This window comes from Erpetoichthys calabaricus, chromosome 12 (genome assembly GCF_900747795.2).
Source record: "Erpetoichthys calabaricus chromosome 12, fErpCal1.3, whole genome shotgun sequence".
In the NCBI taxonomy this organism is placed as follows: Eukaryota; Metazoa; Chordata; class Cladistia; order Polypteriformes; family Polypteridae; genus Erpetoichthys; species Erpetoichthys calabaricus.
This window is the reverse complement of record NC_041405.2, coordinates 22,106,386-22,127,656: the sequence shown is the minus strand read 5'-3', so window position 1 is coordinate 22,127,656 and position 21,271 is coordinate 22,106,386. Positions and strand designations below refer to the sequence as shown.

The window sequence follows — 21,271 nt, the reverse complement described above, 5'->3', positions numbered from 1 at the left end:
ATTGCTTCATTTTCTGCACACTTTATTGTGTTGTACATTTACTTTTAAATAGATAAATGTCATTTCTCAGTACCAATCTTCACTCAATAATCCGTAACGACAAAGTGAAAACATGTTTTCAGAAAGGTATCACATTCTTTAAAAATCAAAAACTGTCATTCATATCAGTATGAAGAGCCTTAATCCAGTACTTTGTAGAAGCTCCTTTGGCAGCAATTACAGCTTCTAGTCATCTTGGCAAATCTCTACAAACTTTGCACTCCTGGATTTGAGCAGTTTATCTCAGTCTTCTTGGGAGATCCTCTCAAGCTCCGTTAAATTGGATGGCATGTGTCTATAAACGGACATCTTCAGGTGTCTCTGCAGCTGTTCTGTGGGGTTTAAGTCTAAGCTTTGTCTAGGCCTCTCAGGGACACACAGAGACTTGTCCTGAAGAAGCCATTTCAGCATTGTCTTGGTTGTATGCTTTGAGTCATTGTCAAACTGAAAGGTGAACTGTTGCCCCATTGTAAGGTTGAGGGAACTTTAGAGCAATTTTTCTTCAAGGACTTCTCTGCATTAGGCTGAATTCATCTTTCCCTCAATTCTGGCCAGCCTCCCTGTCTGTGCCACAGAGAAGCCTCAAACCAAAAATAGTATGATGCTGTCATCACCATGCTTTACCATAGGAATTTTATTACACAGGTGATGAGCACTACCTGGTTCTGTCCGGAGATCAATTTTTGCCTCTGGAGTTCTGTTAAGAGTGACCACTGGGTTCTCAGTCACCTCCGTGACCCCACACTTACTCAGTTTGACCAGACAACTTACTGTAGGAGGAGTCCTGGTGGTTTCAAATTTCTTCCATTGCACAAATACTGGGGCCACTGTGGTCCTGAGAACACTCAAAGCATTGCAAATGGTTTTATATCCTTGTCCCAATTTCTGGTCCACCACAGTTTGATTGCACAGAATTCTATAGATTTCCTTCAACTTCATGGCTTCATATTTTTTGTCCTGAAATGCAGTGTGAAATGGTGGACCTTATATACACAGGTGTGTGCCTTTCTAAATGATGTCCAGCCAATTCATTTTTCCACAAGTGGACTCCACTCAAGGTCTGGACGCAACTCAAGGAGAATGAAAGTAAACTGGATATACCTGAGCTAAAATTGGAATGCAACAGCAAAGGGCCTAAATACTTCCATGAATGAGAGTTTTCAGTTTTTGATTTTTATTAAATTTGTAAACCTTTCTGAAAACACTTTTTCACTTTGTCCTTATGGGTTATGGAGTGGAGTGTGTAAGAGTTGAATTTGAACTCTGGTCTAATGTGCACCTAGCATGTGCCGAGTTTCACATTTTTATCTTCTGAGATTATGCTTAGAACACTTTTTAGTTATGTTATGGCAAAAATATACTGTACAAAGCTTAATAGAAAATGTCATATTTTAAGGCATAATCATTGTTGTATTCTAATGCTTGGGCTAAGCCTCCAGTTGATGATCTCAACTGGATTAAAAAGGAAAAGCCCATTGTCCCGCAGACCTTGAGAAACGAAATGATCGTGCAAACCCTTTGCATGTAGCATACTTTTGCACACATTTTTAAAGTCGCATACTCCTAACCTGACAGGATGATCAATCAAGCTAGTGGGCCAGGTTAGTTGTGGTTATTTAAGATATCAACGTTTGTCATGTCCCGTTAGCAACTGGGTGTAACCAATCATGTTAAACATTTTCTGATTGTGTAATGAATTCATTGGAATTGTGATCTAATCAATGAAGTATAAATATAGAGCAGATCATGCTCCTTTCTTTTGTAACACTTGCTAATAAGTTTCTTCCTCATGCAAGAGTTGGATGATAAAGAAGAATGACTGGCGTTTTTTTCTGCCTGCTGTATTGCATAATAAACCAAGGCATCCAGTGGTGGGTAGGGGTCTGAATGCTTTTGCAAGGCACTGCACAGGGTGTGAACAAAATAATAGAGACAGCCAACAATATATTAATCTCTCTCTTTAGGTGCCACGTCCAATGGAGATGTTGGTGGCCATGATCCTCGACATGTCTCTTTTCCTTGCTATACTATACATTGTAACTCTTGTTGTTCCCTAAATATTTCACAGCATTTCCACTGATGGCATTTCTCTGCCTTCCTATTGCTCTCTTTCTGTTACTTTTACCCAGCATTGCGTCACTTTCAGTGCCTTCAGTTCTGATCCTGTTTCCTAAATATTTTAATTATCTATTTTTTATCAAGGGTGGCACAGTGGAGCAGTGGTAGCACTGCTGCCTCGCGGTAAAGAGATCAGGGTTCACTTCCTGGGTTCTCCCGGCGTGGAGTTTGCATGTTCTCCCCATGTCTATGTAGGTTTCTTCCAGGTGCTCCGGTTTCCTCCCACTGTCCAAAGACATGCAGGTTAGGTGCATTGGTGATCCTAAATTGTCCCCAGTGTGTGGGTGTCCTGCAGTGGGTTGGCATCCTGGCCCGGGATTGGTTCCTGCCTTGTGCCCTGTGTTGGCTGGGATTGGCTCCAGCAGACCCCCGTGACCCTGTGTTCGGATTCAGCAGGTTGAAAAATGGATAGATATTTTTTTTTATCAAACTCAGTAAATGTCTTTTTCCCTGTGCTCTCTTTTAATACTCTTTCATTTGTTACTATATCTGTCCACACATGTTAATAGCCTTCTTCTCAAGCACTTAATAAGAATTCTGAGCAGAGTCACGCGGGGCTGAAGCATATTCCAGAAAGTATAAGGCACAAGGCAGGGACAATCCCTGGGCAGGACGCCAGTCCATCGTAGGATGAATAACGACACACACACGGTCCAATTTCGCATTGCCAGTCCACCTTACCTGCATTTGTTTGGACTGTGGGAGGAAGCCGTAGCACCCTGTGGGGACCCATGCAGGAACAATTAACATGCAAACTCCACACAGGGAGGTCCCGGACCTGAACCCCGGTCTTTCTGCGACTGTGCTTCCGTGTAACGTGCAGTGTTGTTAAGTTTATGCACGATTCTTTGTCGCTCGTATGATGGAGAAATACTGTATTAAGAACATTTTCAATATGACTGATACATTAATGTCGGCGTTAATTAACTCTATAGCAGCACATCACCACAAGACTAATGGGCATGGGAAAGGCGCTATATAAATAAAATGTATTATTAACTGTGCAATATAATCCAAATGTGAGTAACGCGGAAGATTTCAAAATGTTTACGTTACGCAAACTTAATTTTTTAAATTTGCATCCGATATTCGATAAACGCAACATTTATACTTACATTCTTTTATTTTATGAACGCGCTTAGAGTGTGACTACAACAAGAAACATACCTGTATGTTCTAAATATCATAAGTCTTAATAGGTATAACAGTAAAATGAATATCCTACTTGCAAGAACGTCATTATCGGAGAATTATCGCGATCTTGACCGTGTAGCTATACAGACGAGAGCACGACAGGAAGCGCGTAATCGTCTCTTTGACGCAACTTCCTGTTTGTCCTGTTGACCCAGAAGTGTTCCATCTCTGCCAAGGCGGCCATACCTATTTCATGGTGGTGACCCTAGGGGTACAGGTAAAGAATCCGTTGGCTGGTGGTTGATGGCTCTTTATGGTATTTTTGCACAGGTCATTTTTCTTTACTGTATCACATATATATGGGCGGCTAAAACGTTTCTAAAAATCCCATAAGGTTAAATTGGGAAAGCCTCACGAGTGGCAACTTGACTTTAATGCAAGTGCGGTTTTTATTTTGCTCATACTATCATACAGTTAGTACGTTTACAGATGGTCTTGAAAGCTAGTGAAATTGACAGCGAATAAATGTATTTGAGTACAGTTCATCTTTTGTAACATATGTGTATATTTTGAATGTTTGACCGAAAACAGCTGAACAGCGCAGCGATGAAGTACTTTGAAGAAGCGCGGTGCAAATTAAGTCTCAAATGAAATCGGAGAACCCTTTAGTGATTTTTTTTTTTAAGGTATACAAATTATATGAAGAATCTTAAGCTAGTTTGCATTTTTATCTTCATTTTCAAGTAATAGTATAATTATATTTACCAGCGTCTATCGTGGACTGCTCATTACACATAAAGAAGTTAGAATTTTAGTTTCCAAAGTTTCATAGATGCACTTAAGTTCCTATGTTTAGTTATAGCCAGCTGGAGCATCTTTGTTTTCATCGGCCGTTATTCCCTACATAATATTCCAGCACCCCCCATTACCTGATGCTTTACTAAGAAACGAAAAATAGATCAAAATAAAGTGTTGTAAAGCAAGAGAGTTTCATTTTTACAGGTTTATGTACTTTATTTTATTGGACCAATGTAAGCAAAATCAACAGAGGCCTCCTAAATAACAATCTGCAGTGTGTTTCATACTTTATGGAAATAAACTTCTTGTACCCAGTAAGAAGTGTGCCAAACTTCAGGATTGCATCTTCATTCATTTCTCAGAAATGGAGGCTTTAATAAGGGGCTTCGGTCCAAATTTCTCTTTAAAAGCGAGTGCCTCTAAAAACGAGAATGCTTCATAAAATAATTCCGGGATTGTTCTTTTGTATCTGATGTCATTAAATTCTAAAATAGTTGGTCCACCGTTGCATATTTGCCAATTTATGTCTTCCTGAAAATTGTTTAAAAAGATGTTGTTCATTCTTTAGAGTAGGAATTCCCAGCTTATTTCACCCTGTGGCAACTTTTCGAAAATAAATTTACCCCCACCCTGTTTTGGTCAGTAATTTGAGTTTATACATCTACCATAATAAAGCTATCAATGAAGGGGAAATTTTAATATACTGTTTGTAACATTTAAGTTCAAATAACAATAATAATAGCACGTAATAATGCAATTTCACTTATTAAAAACCAACTAAGCAGATGCTGGTATTGTAGAATGAAACATACTGAGTCGATGAGAGCACATCAGTCAGTAAGACAATTGTTGCTTTTCACCTACGATTTTGAATTATCTTGGTGCAGTAGTCGAAAGAGCAAGTCTCCTGTCTTGTTTGAGAATTAATCAAAATCTTCATGACTTCAGCTTTTTTTAAGCAAATTTTACCCTCTGAGTAGGCAAAATTTACCCCTGGTTGTTAACCCCTGCTTTAGAGCAAATTTGGCCCTTCTATATCTCCACATTAAGCTAAATCAGATTGTTTGAATTTTGTTAGTTATTACTCATGTTATAGTTCTTCTTTAGCAGTTAGGTGCCTGTCTGAAAGAAATAAAACTTTCTGTTTTGTGAGGGCTTAAATGGAAAAAAATAATTTCACGTCTGTTTCAAATGCATATTGACCATTTATGACAAAGTTTTCCATATAAAGAATTATAGTACTGGAAAGAGCTTGTTTTAATTAACAAATATACAACATATGAAGTGGGTACTTTGAACCAAATTACTGTTTATTTACGGAGGTATCCAATAAGATGTGTTATAGTACTTGTAAATAGAAATGTTCTTTTATGGTATATTTTTATTATCATTGTTACTGTATATACAGATTCTACTGGTAATCTTTAAAACCTGTGAATCAACCAAATTTGTTATGTTTTGATGACTATCTTTTAGAAGTGCATTACTGTGTGCTTCTACTTACCAGACTTACATGATTGTTGAGGTCAGCAGAGGTGTGCTTCTCTTGATTATCTGGGTCAGCCCCAATTCTTCGGACAAAAGACATCTGCTCATTTGTTATACTCCTCCTCGTTTCATTGTGGATTTGAACAAGAATCATCCAAGACCAATGGATTGAACTGCTGTGAAATCAGTGGTTTCTCACAGATAATTCTTGGGAAATTTACTGTGTATGTCTTTGACCAATGTTGCTGGATGGGCAACATCAGAGGAGGAACAAGATATACAAGTAGTATTTATTCCTCCTTGTGATCCCTCTAAGGCTTACGGTCAGCTCAAGTGAGAGGGTATCTGTTGGGTCTGTCTTGAGCATGTTGTGTAACTCATTGATGCTCCTCTAACAACAATGAGGAGGCAGTTTAAATTACCAAATTACGAAAAATATATCAATGTATTGTTGCAACTCTCAAAGCTGGCACAATTTCTTTGCAGTTTGTCTAACTTGTAAAACTGTGATTAACAGAATATGCCAAAATAAAAACATTGACTATTGATACATTTTTTTAATTGTATAACACAATTCTGTGATTATAAGCAGTATGCCTCTGTACTTTGTATTTCTCTTTATAGTAAAACATGGCATGTTTGATACCTTAAAAAAATAGTTTTGTTTTCAAGGTACCAACTTCGTATTTTGTGTGTTTACTAATTAAAACAAACTCTTTCCAGTGGTATAATTCTTTTTATGCAAAACATTGCCATACATGGCCAATATGCTTTTGAAATACAGGCATGATTGGTTTTTTTTTTATTATTATGTATAATTGTTGCAAGTGAACTAGAACACAAGTCATACTTATACTTATGATCTGTGTCCTTATCTATCCAGCATTTCAAAACATGATTGTGTTAAATGTAGAACTGAAATACACAAATGAGATCCTGGCATAAATAGCTGAAAGTCTAAGTGCTTCACAATGTAGTAGAGAGCCATGTTGACTGCTCCCTCAACTGAGCAAACTGTAGTGGGTCAAGGAGAGAATTTGTGACAGATGTGAATGCTGAAGAACCGGAAGTTCAGTTGTTTTTATTTTTGCAGAAATCTGCGCCACTGGTCTGTATTCATTTAGACAGTAAATCTTTTGCTTCTTAGGCACAGGGATAATAGTGGACTTTTTGAAACCGGCAGGGACTTTGCATTGAGCCAATGACTGAGTGAAAATTTCTGTACATACAGCTAATATTACAGTTCATTAAAAGAAAGCATCAACATACTGATGCCTGTCCAGTGATTGTTTGTTCCTTATACCTGAATAAGCAGGTTGAGAAGATGGATTAATGGATGTCTTAGCTCCAATGTATGATTGGTTATTGGTTTGCACTTTTAATTTTTGTCTTTTTTTTTTCCTTGCAGGTGTTACATCTGCCCTAGGCTGCAATCTTCCTCTACCTGATGGGTGGCTGGTCACGATCATCTGTTTTGGGGCTATATCGAGCTCTCCTGAGGGCAGGACACCACCTTCAGTACACTGACAGAGATTATTACCGCTCTGTTGTCGCACGCGAGTTTCGCCGCAGTAAGAACTTGTCCTCTCTGGAGGACAAGGAGAGAGCTTTTCAGAAGGGACTGTTCTTCTTAAACACCAAGCTAGGTGGACTTGTTTAGGTCAACAAATTGCATAGCAATAAGCTGGTACCAAGAATTTTTAATCTAATGGTACTCGTTTCTTCCATAATTCTAGATGTTTTCCTGTTCTTAAATTGTCCTGTAATAATTTCTAATCAATAGCAAAGCATGCTTTCATACAGAGTATAAAAGTTAAAATGTTAAAGTAATAAAAACTACTTACCAGTAGGCAATAGATTTTGTTATGAGGCAAAATTTCCCCCTATAACCTAATCAGTTGTTACTGTATAAACTATGTGTGATTGGCTATGAATATTAACACGCTTTCTGTGGTAGGAAAGTATCAAAATTATCACTGCTGCCTTTGCTGTATCCAAGCAGTACTAGGCTATGGCAGGAGTTAACGGCAGCCAAAAAAGTAAGAAGGAGGACAATGGAATTGGCACGGCTATTGACTTTGTCCTGTCCAATGCCAGACTGGTACTGGGTGTTGGCGGGGCTGCAATGCTGGGAATCGCAACACTGGCAGTTAAAAGGGTGAGTAGAGCATTGTATCGTAGTGTTTTTAACCATCCTGCTTTTCTGTGGTTAAAATGTATTTTCCATTTGTCTTTGTAGCAATTCTGTAATAACACAGTTGCATACATATACACATATACATGGTTATATGTGTGTACATTTCATTTTATTATATAAAATTCCATATTCACATTAATTGTCATTATATGAATTTCGTTATATTATGTTTGCTCTGTAACTTTTAATTCTGTTAATACATATTTATTGATTTTTATTCTCATTATATTTTGTGTGTTTTTTTTTTTTTTGTTTTTCTGATTATGAAATTTTAGTATACTATTTACAGCTACATTCCTATGTAATTTGATTTTTTTTTTTTGGTATTGTGATTATAGCAAGCTTATTATCATTTTTACTCTGAACAAATGATTTTTTTTCCTGTGCAAGGAAGAAAGATTAAAATACTTCAATCCTTTCATTTTAAGCAGAGAGTTTAAGAGGTGAAATGATTTAATTTTTTAAAATAATAAGATGTATAAAGGGTGGATGCAGGTAATACCAGAACAACACAGGCAAGTCAGCTATAGCAAATTTTCCACAAAGGCAGAGGAGTATTTTTTTTTCTTCACACAGTAAACTGAAGATAACATGTGGTATAACTCAGAGTAATGTTTAGGGAAACCTTTACATTCTGACTTGATGATATTTTTAAAACATTAGGAAATTCCCTACATGAAGAGAAACTCTAATGTGTTTTGTCTAAATAATTACTATCCCATCAGTTTATGTACTGTAGATGTGTATATTTGCGAGACTCTTTACATAGCAGTATTTTGTTTGTTTTTCTACTGTAGTGACATAGACAATGGGCTTTTACTTTTGAGTTTTCACCCTATGCTGGGCTGTAAAAATGTCTGTGTTTTGAACATGCTTATTCCATTAGAAGCTGCTGAAGTCTTGTCTGGCAGTATCAGGTACAAAGCAGGAACCATATCTAGTAGTAAGAGTAATATCCCATATACAGAGCACAAGTCTTAAGCATGCTGGTTTATCATCGGTCACATTCAAGCAGACTCACCATCATATTGGGCCACTGCTTGAACCATATAAACACAATGTATATTTACAGAAAAGGGTAACCATTAGTTTTGGGTGAAATTCAGGAATCATTAAATATACACAAAAATACTTAATCAGTTTTGTTGGTGGATCAAAACGAGCAAAATAGTGTTAAAATGTAGTCTTGGTAAAATATCGGGTCTGAACATTTTACAGTAATCCCTCCTCCATCGCGGGGGTTGCGTTCCAGAGCCACCCGCGAAATAAGAAAATCCGCGAAGTAGAAACCATATGTTTATATGGTTATTTTTATATTGTCATGCTTGGGTCACAGATTTGTGCAGAAACACAGGAGGTTGTAGAGAGACATGAACTTTATTCAAACACTGCAAACAAACATTTGTCTCTTTTTCAAAAGTTTAAACTGTGCTCCATGACAAGACAGAGATGACAGTTCCGTCTCACAATTAAAAGAATGCAAACATATCTTCCTCTTCAAAGGAGTGCTTGTCAGGAGCAGTGACTGTCACAGAGATAGAGAGAAAAGCAAACAGATCAATAGGGCTGTTTTTCTTTTAAGTATGTGAAGCACTGCGGCACAAAGCTGTTGAAGGCGGCAGCTCACACCCCCTCCGTCAGGAGCAGACAAAGTGAGACAGAGTTTGTTTTTCAATCAAAAATCAATACGTGCCCTTCGAGCTTTTAAGTATGCGAAGCTCCGTGCAGCATGTCGTTTCAGGAAGCAGCTGCACAAAAGATCACAACGTGAAGATAATCTTTCAGCATTTTTAGACGAGCGTCCCTATCGTCTAGGTGTGCGAACAGCCCCCCTGCTCACACCCCTACGTCAGGATCAGAGAAAGTCGGCGCAGGAGACAGAGAAAAGTAAGCTGGGTAGCTTCTCAGCCATCTGCCAATAGCGTCCCTTGTATGAAATCAACTGGGCAAACCAACTGAGGAAGCATGTACCAGAAATTAAAAGACCCATTGTCCGCAGAAACCCGCGAAGCAGCGAAAAATCCGCGATATATATTTAAATATGCTTACATATAAAATCCGCGATGGAGTGAAGCCGCGAAGTGCGATATAGCGAGGGATTACTGTATTGTAATTATGCACAATTGTGATTAGTAGATCATTTTGGATTTTTATCTGTTTTACTTTAAGTTTAATTGATTCCAATTAATTTCTACTTTTCAGATGTATGACCGGGCTATTAGTGCGCCAGTAAGCCCCACAAAAATTGGTCAGTCAGGGAAAAGAAGCTGGGAGGAGCCCAGCTGGGTGGGATCCTCTCCCAGACTGCTAAACCAGGACATGAAGTCTAACCTGAGTAGATCCTTGCAAACACTGCCTACCAGTACATCTGCATTTGATTCTGGTGAGTTGTGCTTTCTGGAGAGCAGTGATTATTTATATGTTGAAAATGAGTGAACATTGTTGATGACAGAGCAATTGAAATTATTTTATTCATATACTGAGATATGGTGATTTATGATATTAGAAGATACAAATATGTCAGTTAACAGTGCAAGAAAGAGCCATCAGGTTATAAATCTGCAATATGTACTTGCATATTTTCAAATTGTGCTAGGAGTTGCCAGCATTTCTTACAAAGCTAATCTGAAAGTCAAGGAATACTTTTATTATAACTTCATGCTAGGCAACAAAATAAGAATTTTCAAATATTCAAGCTAATGTAAGTTGTATTAATTATATTAAGCCTTGTAAAAATCTAAGCTTTACAAAGATTTTCAAGACTTTACGTTAGTCTGTTTTGTGTTGTTCTGACCAGAATGCTCATTATCTGGACTAGGTTACACTGAACCACTCATAGATTATTTAATATAGGTATTACTTTTTTAGATTGTGCTGGCTTTACTAGTAACTTAGTTAGTTTCTGTCCTTTTTCTTTATATTTAGACTCGCTACCTCCACGTTTTCCAAAAGGGGATGTTTCCAGTGTCAAGAAGAAGAAAAGTCAAGCAGATCTCCAAAAAGCCCGTCAGCGATTTTCTCTTCAGGACAAGCTGTTTAGCTATTATCGTCGGAAAGTGTCCATTTCTGAAACCGAGCAGAACCAAGCCCGCCAGGCAGCAATGGATATTTGTTCTGAAGTACGCACCTTTCTACGTGCCAAACTTCCCGATATGCCACTTCGTGAGATGTTCCTGGGTGGCAGCCTATATGATGATCTGCAGGTAGGTTACTGTAGGTACCAGCTAGCTTAATGTTATCATTAAAGCCAGGGTCTTGAAAGCACTTCTGATTTCATATATTGTTACGAATATTTAAATTCTTTTCTAGCACGCTGTCTGTCATACTGGTCAACATCAGTCATAGTTAAGTAGAATGTAAACAGAAACCATAATTGTTCTTCGATTTGTTTTTTCTGTAAAGAAAAGCCAAGCAAAATGACACCTTTTATTGGCTAACTAGAAAGATTACAATAAAAGGTGTCATTTTGCTTGGCTTTTCTCTACATTCATAATGGCTAACACGGTACAACACCCTTTTTTCTGTAATATAAACTTTGCAATAACTTCCATTATATCCTTTATCCATGGCACTGACAACCAAAAGAATTGGGCTTAGGTTTAGTGCTATTAAAGTATAAAATATAACTAGCTGAATTATCTTGCATTGCATTTGAGAGTAAGTGGAACAATACAATACAGTTTATTTTTGTATAGCCCAAAATCACACAGGAAGTGCCGCAATGGGCTTTAACAGGCCCTGCCTCTTGACAGCCCCCCAGCCTTGACTCTCTAAGAAGACAAGGAAAAACTCCCAAAAAAAACCTAGTAGGGAAAAAATGGAAGAAACCTTGGGAAAGGTAGTTCAAAGAGAGACCCCTTTCGAGGTAGGTTGGGCGTGAAGTGGGTGTCAAAAGAAGGGGGTCAACACAACACAATACAATACAATACACAGAACAGAACAAATCCTCAATAAAAAATTTAAAAAATTTTTTAGAAGTACAGAGCAGAATTTAACAGTAGATGATATCACATAATAAGATGTAGATCATTTTAGACTCCTGGAGACCTCATCCATCAAGCTGCCTCCCCCATTTGGCCATTCCACGGCCGAAACAGTGTTGGGCCAGCCAATCCGATAAAAGGACCCCTCTTTCTCACGATTCCTGCAATCCTCCATCAGGGATGACTTTACCTTAGGCAGGCAAAACAACTTGGCAGGTGGGCCATGGCACCAAGTGCCAAATTTGAGTACCGAGAAGAGAAACAGAATAGGTGAGGAACAATACAAAGGTTGAAAAAATAAATTGTATTTACCAAGCTGGGGTGTCACTGTGGTACAGCAGTAGTGCTGCTGCATCACACCAAGGAGGCTGGGGTTCATATCACCGGTCCTCCCTGCATGGAGTTCGCATGTTCTAACCTTGTCTGGCCCTACGCTGAGTGCTTTGGCCCTTGTGTATGGTGTTAGTGTGTGTGTCTGTGTGTTCACTTTGTGACTTTCCAAGGGATTGTTCCTGCCCTGTGCTCTATGCTTGCTAGGATAAGTTCCCACAATTCCCGCAAACCCTACTCAGTATAAAGCAGGGTTTAGAATATAGATGTATACTTTATTACCAGTAGACTTGTATTTATTATATACAGTATATATTTTTTAGAATTAAGACAGCTTATTTGTATTCAATAGTCCTAGTTTTCCATATAGATGTGTACTTTTTTACCAGTAGACTTGTATTTATTATATACAGTATATATTTTTTAGCATTAAGACAGCTTATTTGTATTAATTAGTTCTAGTTTTTCCATCTGGTGCCAAGATCCCCGAATTGCAGTTAATAACTCCGGAGACCATATAAGCACCACCTGGGGTGGCTTGGATCCAGGAAAAAAATGGTCAAAGAAATGCTTGATTAAAGAAGAGGGTAAATCTAAAAGGTTGGAATCCAACCTGGATTTCTTGGTTCAAAACAAAGCATTCTCACTAGGACAAACTTTGATGTGCTGTTTTCCTGTTGATGGATCACAGACTAGTATTTCATACCACTCCACTCACTGTGTTAAAACTGTGGCTCCCTTTTCCCATTTTGCTTGGTATTCTTTCTGAACTTTGCTGTAAATTTGAATTCTAATTGTTTGTAGAAAAAATACGACAGTGACTTCAGTTCATTATGACATTTTACAGTACTAGCGGATTTTACAATCACTTGGTGTTGCCCTGAACTGCCCACGTCTCCCCCAAAGGTGAGAGCAAGGGCAAAAGTTAAATGTGGAAAAACCTGACTTTCAGAGCTTCAGATACAACAGAGCAACAGTGCTGGACAGGTTTAGACTATAGTGAAATGGAGAGAGATTATACTTTTGAACCCAAATTACAGTAAATGGCTGAGAAGAAAATGGCCGCTTTCCCACTTGTAGAATTGAAAAGTCTAAATTGCACCAACCTGCATGAACCAGGGACTTTTTAGAAACTCTGGAACATTTGTTGTATTCCCACCACAGGAACTCAGGCCATTTGTAGTTCTGGTACTTTTTGTTCAACCAGGAACTGCTGTTGGTGGGGCTCAGGTGATGAATTGTACTGGTTATTTGGCCACAGGCACTGGCCCCATCTTACAAATATATTAGTAGTTTTGACTTAAGAGAGTTATCAATGAAGATGGAGCAGAGCACTTCACACCGCATCACTCTTCGTAGCTCTCTACTTGGTTTGCTATGCCATGCAGCACATTGAAGAAATAATCTTCCCTGTGAACTCACAATCTCTTTGAAGCAATATGTGTGTAATACCACAATTGCTTCAGAGCATTCTGTGTGTAAGAAACATAGATACAGAGGATTTAGCTTGTTAAGCCTTATGAAATACACATTCAGGCTGTTGATTCCATTGATAAAATCCCATAATCCCCCCACCCGAGTGTCATTTTGTTTTTAAAAAAGAGCTGTTGGGTTTTTAGCAAAAGTCAATTTTTAAGTGAGAATCAATATTATATATGGATATTAAATTAAATATATTAGTGGTAACAATATACTTTTTTTTTCTGAAGTAGTAAGATAAAGCAGTACTGCTAGCTAGACTGAATTCTTAAAACAGCAAGTGTCTGCTTACAAACTTGACTGAAGAAAGGATCTTTATAAATGAGTATTCCACCTAAATTGTTTTTATTCACCTCATGTTATTTGTAGTTATTTCCAAGAAAAAAATTGTAATCAATATAACCCTTAAACAATATTGTAGCAAAATTGTGTTTGGAATATTGTGAGCATATAAACGGATATTTGACATATGGATTATACAGCAGGAGTAAGCACAGTTTTTTGGGGGAACTTTTGATTGTTTGCTGAGCTTTGATCCGTATTGAACGCTGTGGTGTCCAGCACCTTGTTATCTTGAATTGTAACACATGACATGAAATTAGAAAAGATTTCTCCACCATTACTAGAAATAACTTGGGTTACGTAACAGATCAATTATTTTATGGTGGAGTATTCCTTTAACAATGAGTCAGTAGTCAGATGATTGCCATGCTGTTTAATTGCCACTTTTTTATGCAAACCTGATGTTCATAAACCAGTGCAGGCAGCAAATATGTTAAGAATTTCTCTAAATTTCCAGAGCTATGAGGAACAAAAGCATCCTTTTTTATTTAAATCTATCCAGTTTGTTTGGTTTGACATAGGGCTGCAGGCCAACATAGCAGATCTTGGCTTGTGTACGGTAAAGAACTTCACCCTTGGCAGAATACTTTTGGATTGCAGTCAAAAATGAAACGGACTTTAAGCTGTCTGCTGCAGACTTGTTGAGGTAGAACATCTTAGTATTTGATAGGCTGGTAGTATTTAAAGAATAAATTTCTTTGCTAACCCAATAGCCAAGAAAAGTATTTCTCCAATTTTAAGTTTTCAGTGATTCCTTTGCTTTATTTTGGTGTAATATTTTGCATTGAGGAGGTGAAACTATAATGTAGATAAAACATCAGATTTCGTGTTTCTTTGTGCTCATAGAAAAGCTTTATTTTTTTTTCTCCTCCATGTTTTAAGATCATTGAATGTTATTTTACTGACTACCTCCTTTTTGGCCTTTCAGGTGGTTACTGCAGACCATGCTCAGCTTATTTTGCCCTTGGTCCTGGAGAAGAATCTTTGGTCACCCATTCCAGGTGAGGAGACCATCATGAATGTACCTGGCTTCTGCTTGATCCGGCGTGAAAATCTTGAGTACTTTCCACGTGGGAACAGTTACTGGGACCGCTGTGTCGTGGGTGGTTACCTTTCCCCTCGCACAGTGCTGGAGGCTTTTGAAAAAGTGGTTTGTGGCACCATCAACTGGCCAGCCATAGGCAGTGCATTGGACTATATCATCAGACCTGTGCTCCCAACAGAGAACTTGACTCTGGAAATACAGTATGAAGAGGACCGTAGGTTGTACGTGGATTTCCTGCCACTGGTGGTCTTTGATGATATCTTACTTATTGCTAAGCCGCACCGAATAACCAGGCATGAAAACATGTGGCGTCAAAGCTTTCGGACTGCTGAAACAACACGGCTACGCAGCCTGGATCAGGAGGATGGTGGCTGTCGCAGTCTATGCCTCAAATTGCTTAAAGCCATCTGCAAACTCAATCCATCTCTTTCAAAGCTGAACGCCAGCCAGCTGACCAATGCCATTCTCTTAGCCAGTGAAAAGGAAAGGGACTGGTCTCAGGAAGTCCTGGCTGACCGGTTTTTGCAGCTCCTGCGAGAACTAGTTGGTTACCTGGAGGCAGGACACCTGCCTTGCATGCTTTGCCCGAAGGTGAATCTGTTCTCTGAGCTCACACCTGAAGAGGTGGATGAACTTGGATACACCCTTTACTGTTCCTTATCCGAACCTGAAACCTTGCTGCAAACATAACTGAAGAAGGAGGTGCCTGCAGTCTTCCACTTGTTGGAAACAAGAGTCTAAATCTCACTAACCTGCAGATGCCATCACGTTTTGCTCTCTCCTACTTTTCAAAATGCATATTTAATTTTAAATGCTTCTTGACCTTGAAGTAAGTTTGAGTCATAGCCTTTCTTCACAGTAGAGGAGTAGAAAAATCTCCACTTAGCTAGATCAGGGGATTTGGTTTTATGAGAGCAGAATAATGTCAGGTTCTCCACAACACTCGGCAAAACACTGTGCAACTTCCAACCATCTACAAAAACATGTTAACATTTTGCATGGTATTAAGTCTTTTATGAAGAAAAAAAAAATCAGACCTCATAATCATATCATTGCTTGACAGCTTTGTGTAATCAGTCATCAAATGCTGGTGTCATGATAAGCAAACTTGGTCATGGTAAATTGAGTTTGCATTTTAGTTTTCTTCCCTTTAAAACTTTGAATGCTGCTTTCTCATTAGTCTTGTATTTTTTTGTGTCTGTACCTTTTACATAACCGTTTTGGTATACAAGCAATATTTACTAATCTCTGTATCTGCTGCAGTGGGCTGGCGCCCTGCCCGGGGTTTGTTTCCTGCCTTGCGCCCTGTGTTGGCTGGGATTGGCACCAGCAGACCCCCGTGACCCTGTAGGCAGGATATAGATGGATGGATGTATCTATCTGTGTCTGTATATGCTCCATTTTTCAGACGGCTCTTTGTAATGAACTGTATTAGTTTCACCTAAAAACTTCATTATACTGTCATATTTAGGCACTCACACATTTTCTTGTGACTATTCCTAGGATGAGATGGTAGTTGTACAGTGTGTTTGTGGAGTAATTCCAAAACACAATTTAGAGGTTTTTTTTTTTGTTTGTTTCTTTTTTAAATCTACCCTGGAAGAAAGATGCCGACAAATCCAAAGACTGATGCCAGCCACCCACTACTTTGCTAATGAATTGTGCTGACTTGTCCTCCACATTGCAGTGTTTGTTTGTGTTTCTACAGATAATCACTTACCTCTTACACAAGCCATTACACTGTAAACATAAACACAATAAAGCCATGACAAAGCCGAGAGACTAGTGCATACGATTTTTCAAGGTGTGTGTCATAGTTATGTTAGAATTTGAGATGGCCTAAGTAGCAGTGCTTTTTATTAATAATAAAAAAAAAAAATTGGAACCTCTAATTAGTAAAAAAAACAAAAAAAAAAACCCTGAACTGACATTCACAACAGATCGGTGCATCCATGAAGTATGAACACTCAAGCTGCTCGTGTGTAGGGAAGGAATACATTCCAGTCTTTTTCAAAAAAAAATGTAAAGGTGGCCTAATACGCCATATAGCCTCAGTATGGTGCTCTACAAGCCGGGCATTGAAAGCAATCCCACGTAATCTTATGTTTGAAGGTAACAAGCAAAATGCATAACAAGCAAAATGCACTTTTCTTTGAAACAGAACAAGTAATGTTAGTTTTAACTAAGCATCAGGAGCTTTTCTCAAGATTGTGTGTCCCCCCCTGTTAGGTGCAACCAAAATGAATTTTTCAAACATACACCTCAAGACTTGAATGTGGAAAAGTCCTTTAAAGACAAATATGTCCGCTTTTTTAAGTATTATTTTATTTACTTGTTTGTATGGCTGCTACTGTCATTCTGACTCCTAACCCTCAACCCCCCTTTTTCCTTTTAAACCTGCATGGCCGTAGTGTTGAGAGCCTGGGATTCACACTGTGACCGATTGGGCCCAGTTTGTTCATTTCACTTTCTCTGATAATGCAGCCATCCTTTTATTAATTTTAATGCACCTTGAAACTCGGGGAGTCCAGTCTCTATCTTCTGATGTTAATTTTTTTTAAGCAGGTGTTGGCACTTTGTAAAAGGTGATATAGAAAGACTATTATGTAGGCACCTGGTGTTGTGGGTATTTAGTATTGGAATAACTAGTGGTGTGAATGAGAAGGGCTGTCAATGTTACCTTTTTTTTTGGGGGGTGTGTGTGTGTGTGTGTGTGTCTTACATTTATTGTGTGCGCCCAGTCTGGGATTTCAGATTGAAGTTTGAGTCAGAAAAACCTACAGCTCTTATCCCAACAGTATTTACTTAAAAATCCATTCAAGCAAGATGTCTGAAATGCACTGTGAAAACCAATAAAGTTTATTTTCTTTTTAAAAATGGTCAGCCTGCCAAAGGTGTGTTTTTGTTTTAGTGGTGGTATTGCAACAAATTCTCTACCTCAGTCTAGTCTTGTTTGTAGAACGAGTCAACCAAAGCACCATTAATGGCTGCAGTTTGGTTCTGTGAATTTGCTACTGGAGTTGCCTGTAGTGTTCCACAAGGCATTGGGGGAATGCAGGTGACTTGTAACTCTCATGCCACTTCATTCTTAAGAGAGAGAGAGAGAGATGGGTTTCCAGGCTTCCTTTTTGCTAAACACTTTTTTTGGGGGTAGGCAGAGTTGGTCCTGGAGGGCCAGTGACTGCTTGCTTATACAGTGATCCCTCGCTATATCGCGCTTCGCCTTTCGCGGCTTCACTCTATCGCGGATTTTATATGTAAGCATATTTAAATATATATCGCGGATTTTTTGCTGGTTCGCGGATTTCTGAGGACAATGGGTCTTTTAATTTCTGGTACATGCTTCCTCAGTTGGTTTGCCCAGTTGATTTCATACAAGGGACGCTATTGGCAGATGGCTGAGAAGCTACCCAACTTACTTTTGTTTCTCTCTCTCTCTCTCTTGCGCTGACTTTCTCTGATCCTGACGTAGGGGGTGTGAGCAGGGGGGCTGTTCGCACACCTAGACGATACGGACCCTTGTCTAAAAATGCTGAAAGATTATCTTCACGTTGCTACCTTCTGTGTGCAGCTGCTTCTTGAAGCGACATGCTGCACGGTGCTTCACATACTTAAAAGCTCAAAGGGCACGTATTGATTTTTCACTGTTTGTTTTCCTCTGTCTCTCTCTCTCTTCTCTCTCTCTCTGCTCCTGACGGAGGGGGTGTGAGCTGCCGCCTTCAACAGCTTTGTGCCGCGGTGCTTTGCATACTTAAAAGCAAACAGCCCTATTGATTTGTTTGGTTTTCTCTCACTTTCTGACATTCAGTGCTCCTGACACGCACTCCTTTGAAGAGGAAGATATGTTTGCATTCTTTTAATTGTGAGACAGAACTGTCATCTCTGTCTTGTCATGGAGCACAGTTTAAACATTTGAAAAAGAGACAAATGTTTGTTTGCAGTGTTTGAATAACGTTCCTGTCTCTCTACAACCTCCTGTGTTTCTGCGCAAATCTGTGACCCAAGCATGACAATATAAAAATAACCATATAAATATGGTTTCTACTTCGCGGATTTTCTTATTTCGCGGGTGGCTCTGGAACGCAACCCCCGCGATGGAGGAGGGATTACTGTAGTTACAAACTGGTTTGCTTAATTAAAAAACAATTTTTTGCCAATATCCAGTCTTATTTAATTGTATGGCTTGTAAATTGTTTTCATTCTGCCATGTCAGCTCAGTCTTACATCAGATTTTCTTTTTCATCTCCTAGGATATCGTAAATAATTTGTAGACTGAAGCGAATTAGTGATTCTTCATCCTTTTTTCGTTTCAGTGTTTCTTCCTTAAATTTCATTAAACCAGATTGTTCATGTTGAATATACACAGTTTTAAATGGAAACACTTAGACAGAGAACTTTTGGTTCCTTTGTTATTTGCATTTTGTTGCTAGTAAGGAGCAATTAAAAATGGCAAATGCTGCCGTTTGAAGACTAAAATAAGGAATTAAGGGTGAGGAAATCTTAACAAGACAACCAAAATGAAGCAGAAATGTGTTGGTTAAGCAATAAGTGGTTCAACAGTAATAGTTGACTTCTCATTCAGAATTTGGATTGGTACAAAAACTTGCAGCCAATATGGCCTTGAGGACCAACTTTGCCAATCATTGCTGTTGTGAATGCCGAATATAGTTAAGCCATGTATAATTTGAGGACGGTATCTATGTAAAATGCATGATGGGCATATTTACATTATTGCTAGGCATTACTCCTATTAGAGGAAAGCTAATTGTGTGTCAAAATACATCATACTTTGGGTTGACAGCAGCTAAAACAACGAGGGAAAATCAAAGGCTTTGTACAAACATTGGGCATAGCCAATACAACAGTCTGGAAAGTTCCAAAAAAGGAACCACTAGTGTACTAAGCAATGGACATCAAACTGGTCTGCCCTGGAAAACAACAGCTAATGACCGGAACATTGTAGGAGCTGTGACAAAAAAATAGTTGTCAGTGACCGTCTTATCACCAATAACCTCCACACAGCAAGGATGAAGGAATCGCAACCCACCACTTGAAGATTTTGAGAGCAGAAATATAGAGATCATACCACAAGATGCAAACCAACCATATCAGTAGTAAGACCTGGAAACCAGGTTGATCTGGCAAAAAAAAAAGTACAAATAGGAGAGACAGGTTCTGGAACAAAGTTTTATGGACAGATGAGACTAAGATTAATCACAACCAAAGTGATGGAAAAGTTAAAAGTATGGATGAAGACAGGATCTGCTGATTAGCTCATCTGTCAAACGTGTTAGAGGTAGTGTTACGGCTTGAGCTTTCATGGCTACTTTCTGGAACAGGCTCATTAAGCATTATTGATGATATAACCCATGATGGTAACAGCAGAATATATTAAAAAATTAGAAACATTTTGTCTGGTAATTTATAGAGAAATGCATTCAAATTGATCAGAAGGAGCTTCATGCAGTAGAGAAATTTCAACAAAGGACTTAATCAGGGAGGAAAAAAAAGTGGAAGTTCGAGCTCTTTTTGTCTGTTCCTGATCTTAAAAAGGTGACTCATGCCTTTATTTCTTCATGACTGGACCACTGGAACTGCTCAGTAATCCCTTTCCTGTCTACAACTTGTCCAAAATGCTGTGGCTAGACGTTGAATGGGCACACGTAAGCGTAATCATAGTTTTCCTTTTTAGCGTCCTCTGCTTGGCCTCCAGTCTGTTACAGGATTGATTTAAGATGCCGTTTTGTTTGTTTAGCACCTTTCTAACATTTTACCCACCTTACATTCTGTCTTGCCAGTTTATGCTACGTTCCCATGTCAATACACCAGCCCCGGAATTCCGAGTTAGAACTCCAACCTCAGGGGGCATTCTGGTTGAAAATTCCACCTAGGAACTCCGAAATTCCAACTTGCCATTTCAAACCGAATACAGCATTAAGCTGGCCAAGACATTCACCAGACCTTAACCTTATTGAGTCTGAAGAAGACACTGAAGGGTAAAAACTCTGAAATAAACAAAAACTGAAAGAGGTTGTGGTAACAGCCTGAACAAACAGAAGGAAAAAAGAAACCAACCACTGATGGAATGGTTTGGCAACCAAATATTAAGCGTTATTTACTTTGCCTAAAACATTAGGGGGCCTGCTACAAAAGGTGCTCTCTTCTACATCGTTTAATACATCTTGGTGTCATTTATCATTTGATCTCAAACCCTGGCCGTTCCAATACTTTCTGAGGGGACTTTACATTTCCAAGCAAATCCATAATGTCTCTCAGGAGTTTAATTCTGAGTAATTAAGCGGGTTCAGTAAATGGGTA

General features: G+C 38.7%; 2 protein-coding genes across 4 annotated transcripts; both read left to right on the top strand.

The window, feature by feature from the left end:
- The first annotated feature begins 3,458 nt into the window (after nt 1–3,458).
- On the top strand, nt 3,459–7,244 carry LOC127529836 (MIEF1 upstream open reading frame protein-like). Of its 3 annotated transcripts, none has more exons than XM_051934807.1 (2): nt 3,459–3,568; nt 6,986–7,244. In XM_051934807.1, the coding sequence occupies exon 2, from the start codon at nt 7,025–7,027 to the stop codon at nt 7,235–7,237; it is 213 nt and encodes a 70-aa protein (XP_051790767.1). In that variant the 5' UTR covers nt 3,459–3,568; nt 6,986–7,024; the 3' UTR covers nt 7,238–7,244. The 3 variants fall into 3 exon arrangements, with proteins under 3 accessions (XP_051790767.1, XP_051790768.1, XP_051790769.1); XM_051934808.1 differs by having other exon boundaries at nt 3,481–3,607; XM_051934809.1 differs by having other exon boundaries at nt 3,567–3,621.
- A 331-nt stretch (nt 7,245–7,575) lies between these two features.
- Nucleotides 7,576–17,832, top strand: mief1 (mitochondrial elongation factor 1). Its single transcript, XM_028815216.2, has 4 exons — nt 7,576–7,735; nt 9,977–10,157; nt 10,700–10,977; nt 14,837–17,832. The coding sequence occupies exons 1-4, from the start codon at nt 7,589–7,591 to the stop codon at nt 15,641–15,643; spliced, it is 1,413 nt and encodes a 470-aa protein (XP_028671049.1). The 5' UTR covers nt 7,576–7,588; the 3' UTR covers nt 15,644–17,832.
- Nucleotides 17,833–21,271: the final 3,439 nt, after the last annotated feature.

Coding starts and splice junctions, on each gene's coding strand:
- LOC127529836 (XM_051934807.1), top strand. CDS start 7,025: ATGGGTGGCTGGTCACGATCATCTGTTTTGGGGCTATATCGAGCTCTC.
- mief1 (XM_028815216.2), top strand. CDS start 7,589: ATGGCAGGAGTTAACGGCAGCCAAAAAAGTAAGAAGGAGGACAATGGA. Junction 7,736..9,976: donor CAACACTGGCAGTTAAAAGG/GTGAGTAGAGCA, acceptor TCTACTTTTCAG/ATGTATGACCGGGCTATTAG. Junction 10,978..14,836: donor GCCTATATGATGATCTGCAG/GTAGGTTACTGT, acceptor TTGGCCTTTCAG/GTGGTTACTGCAGACCATGC.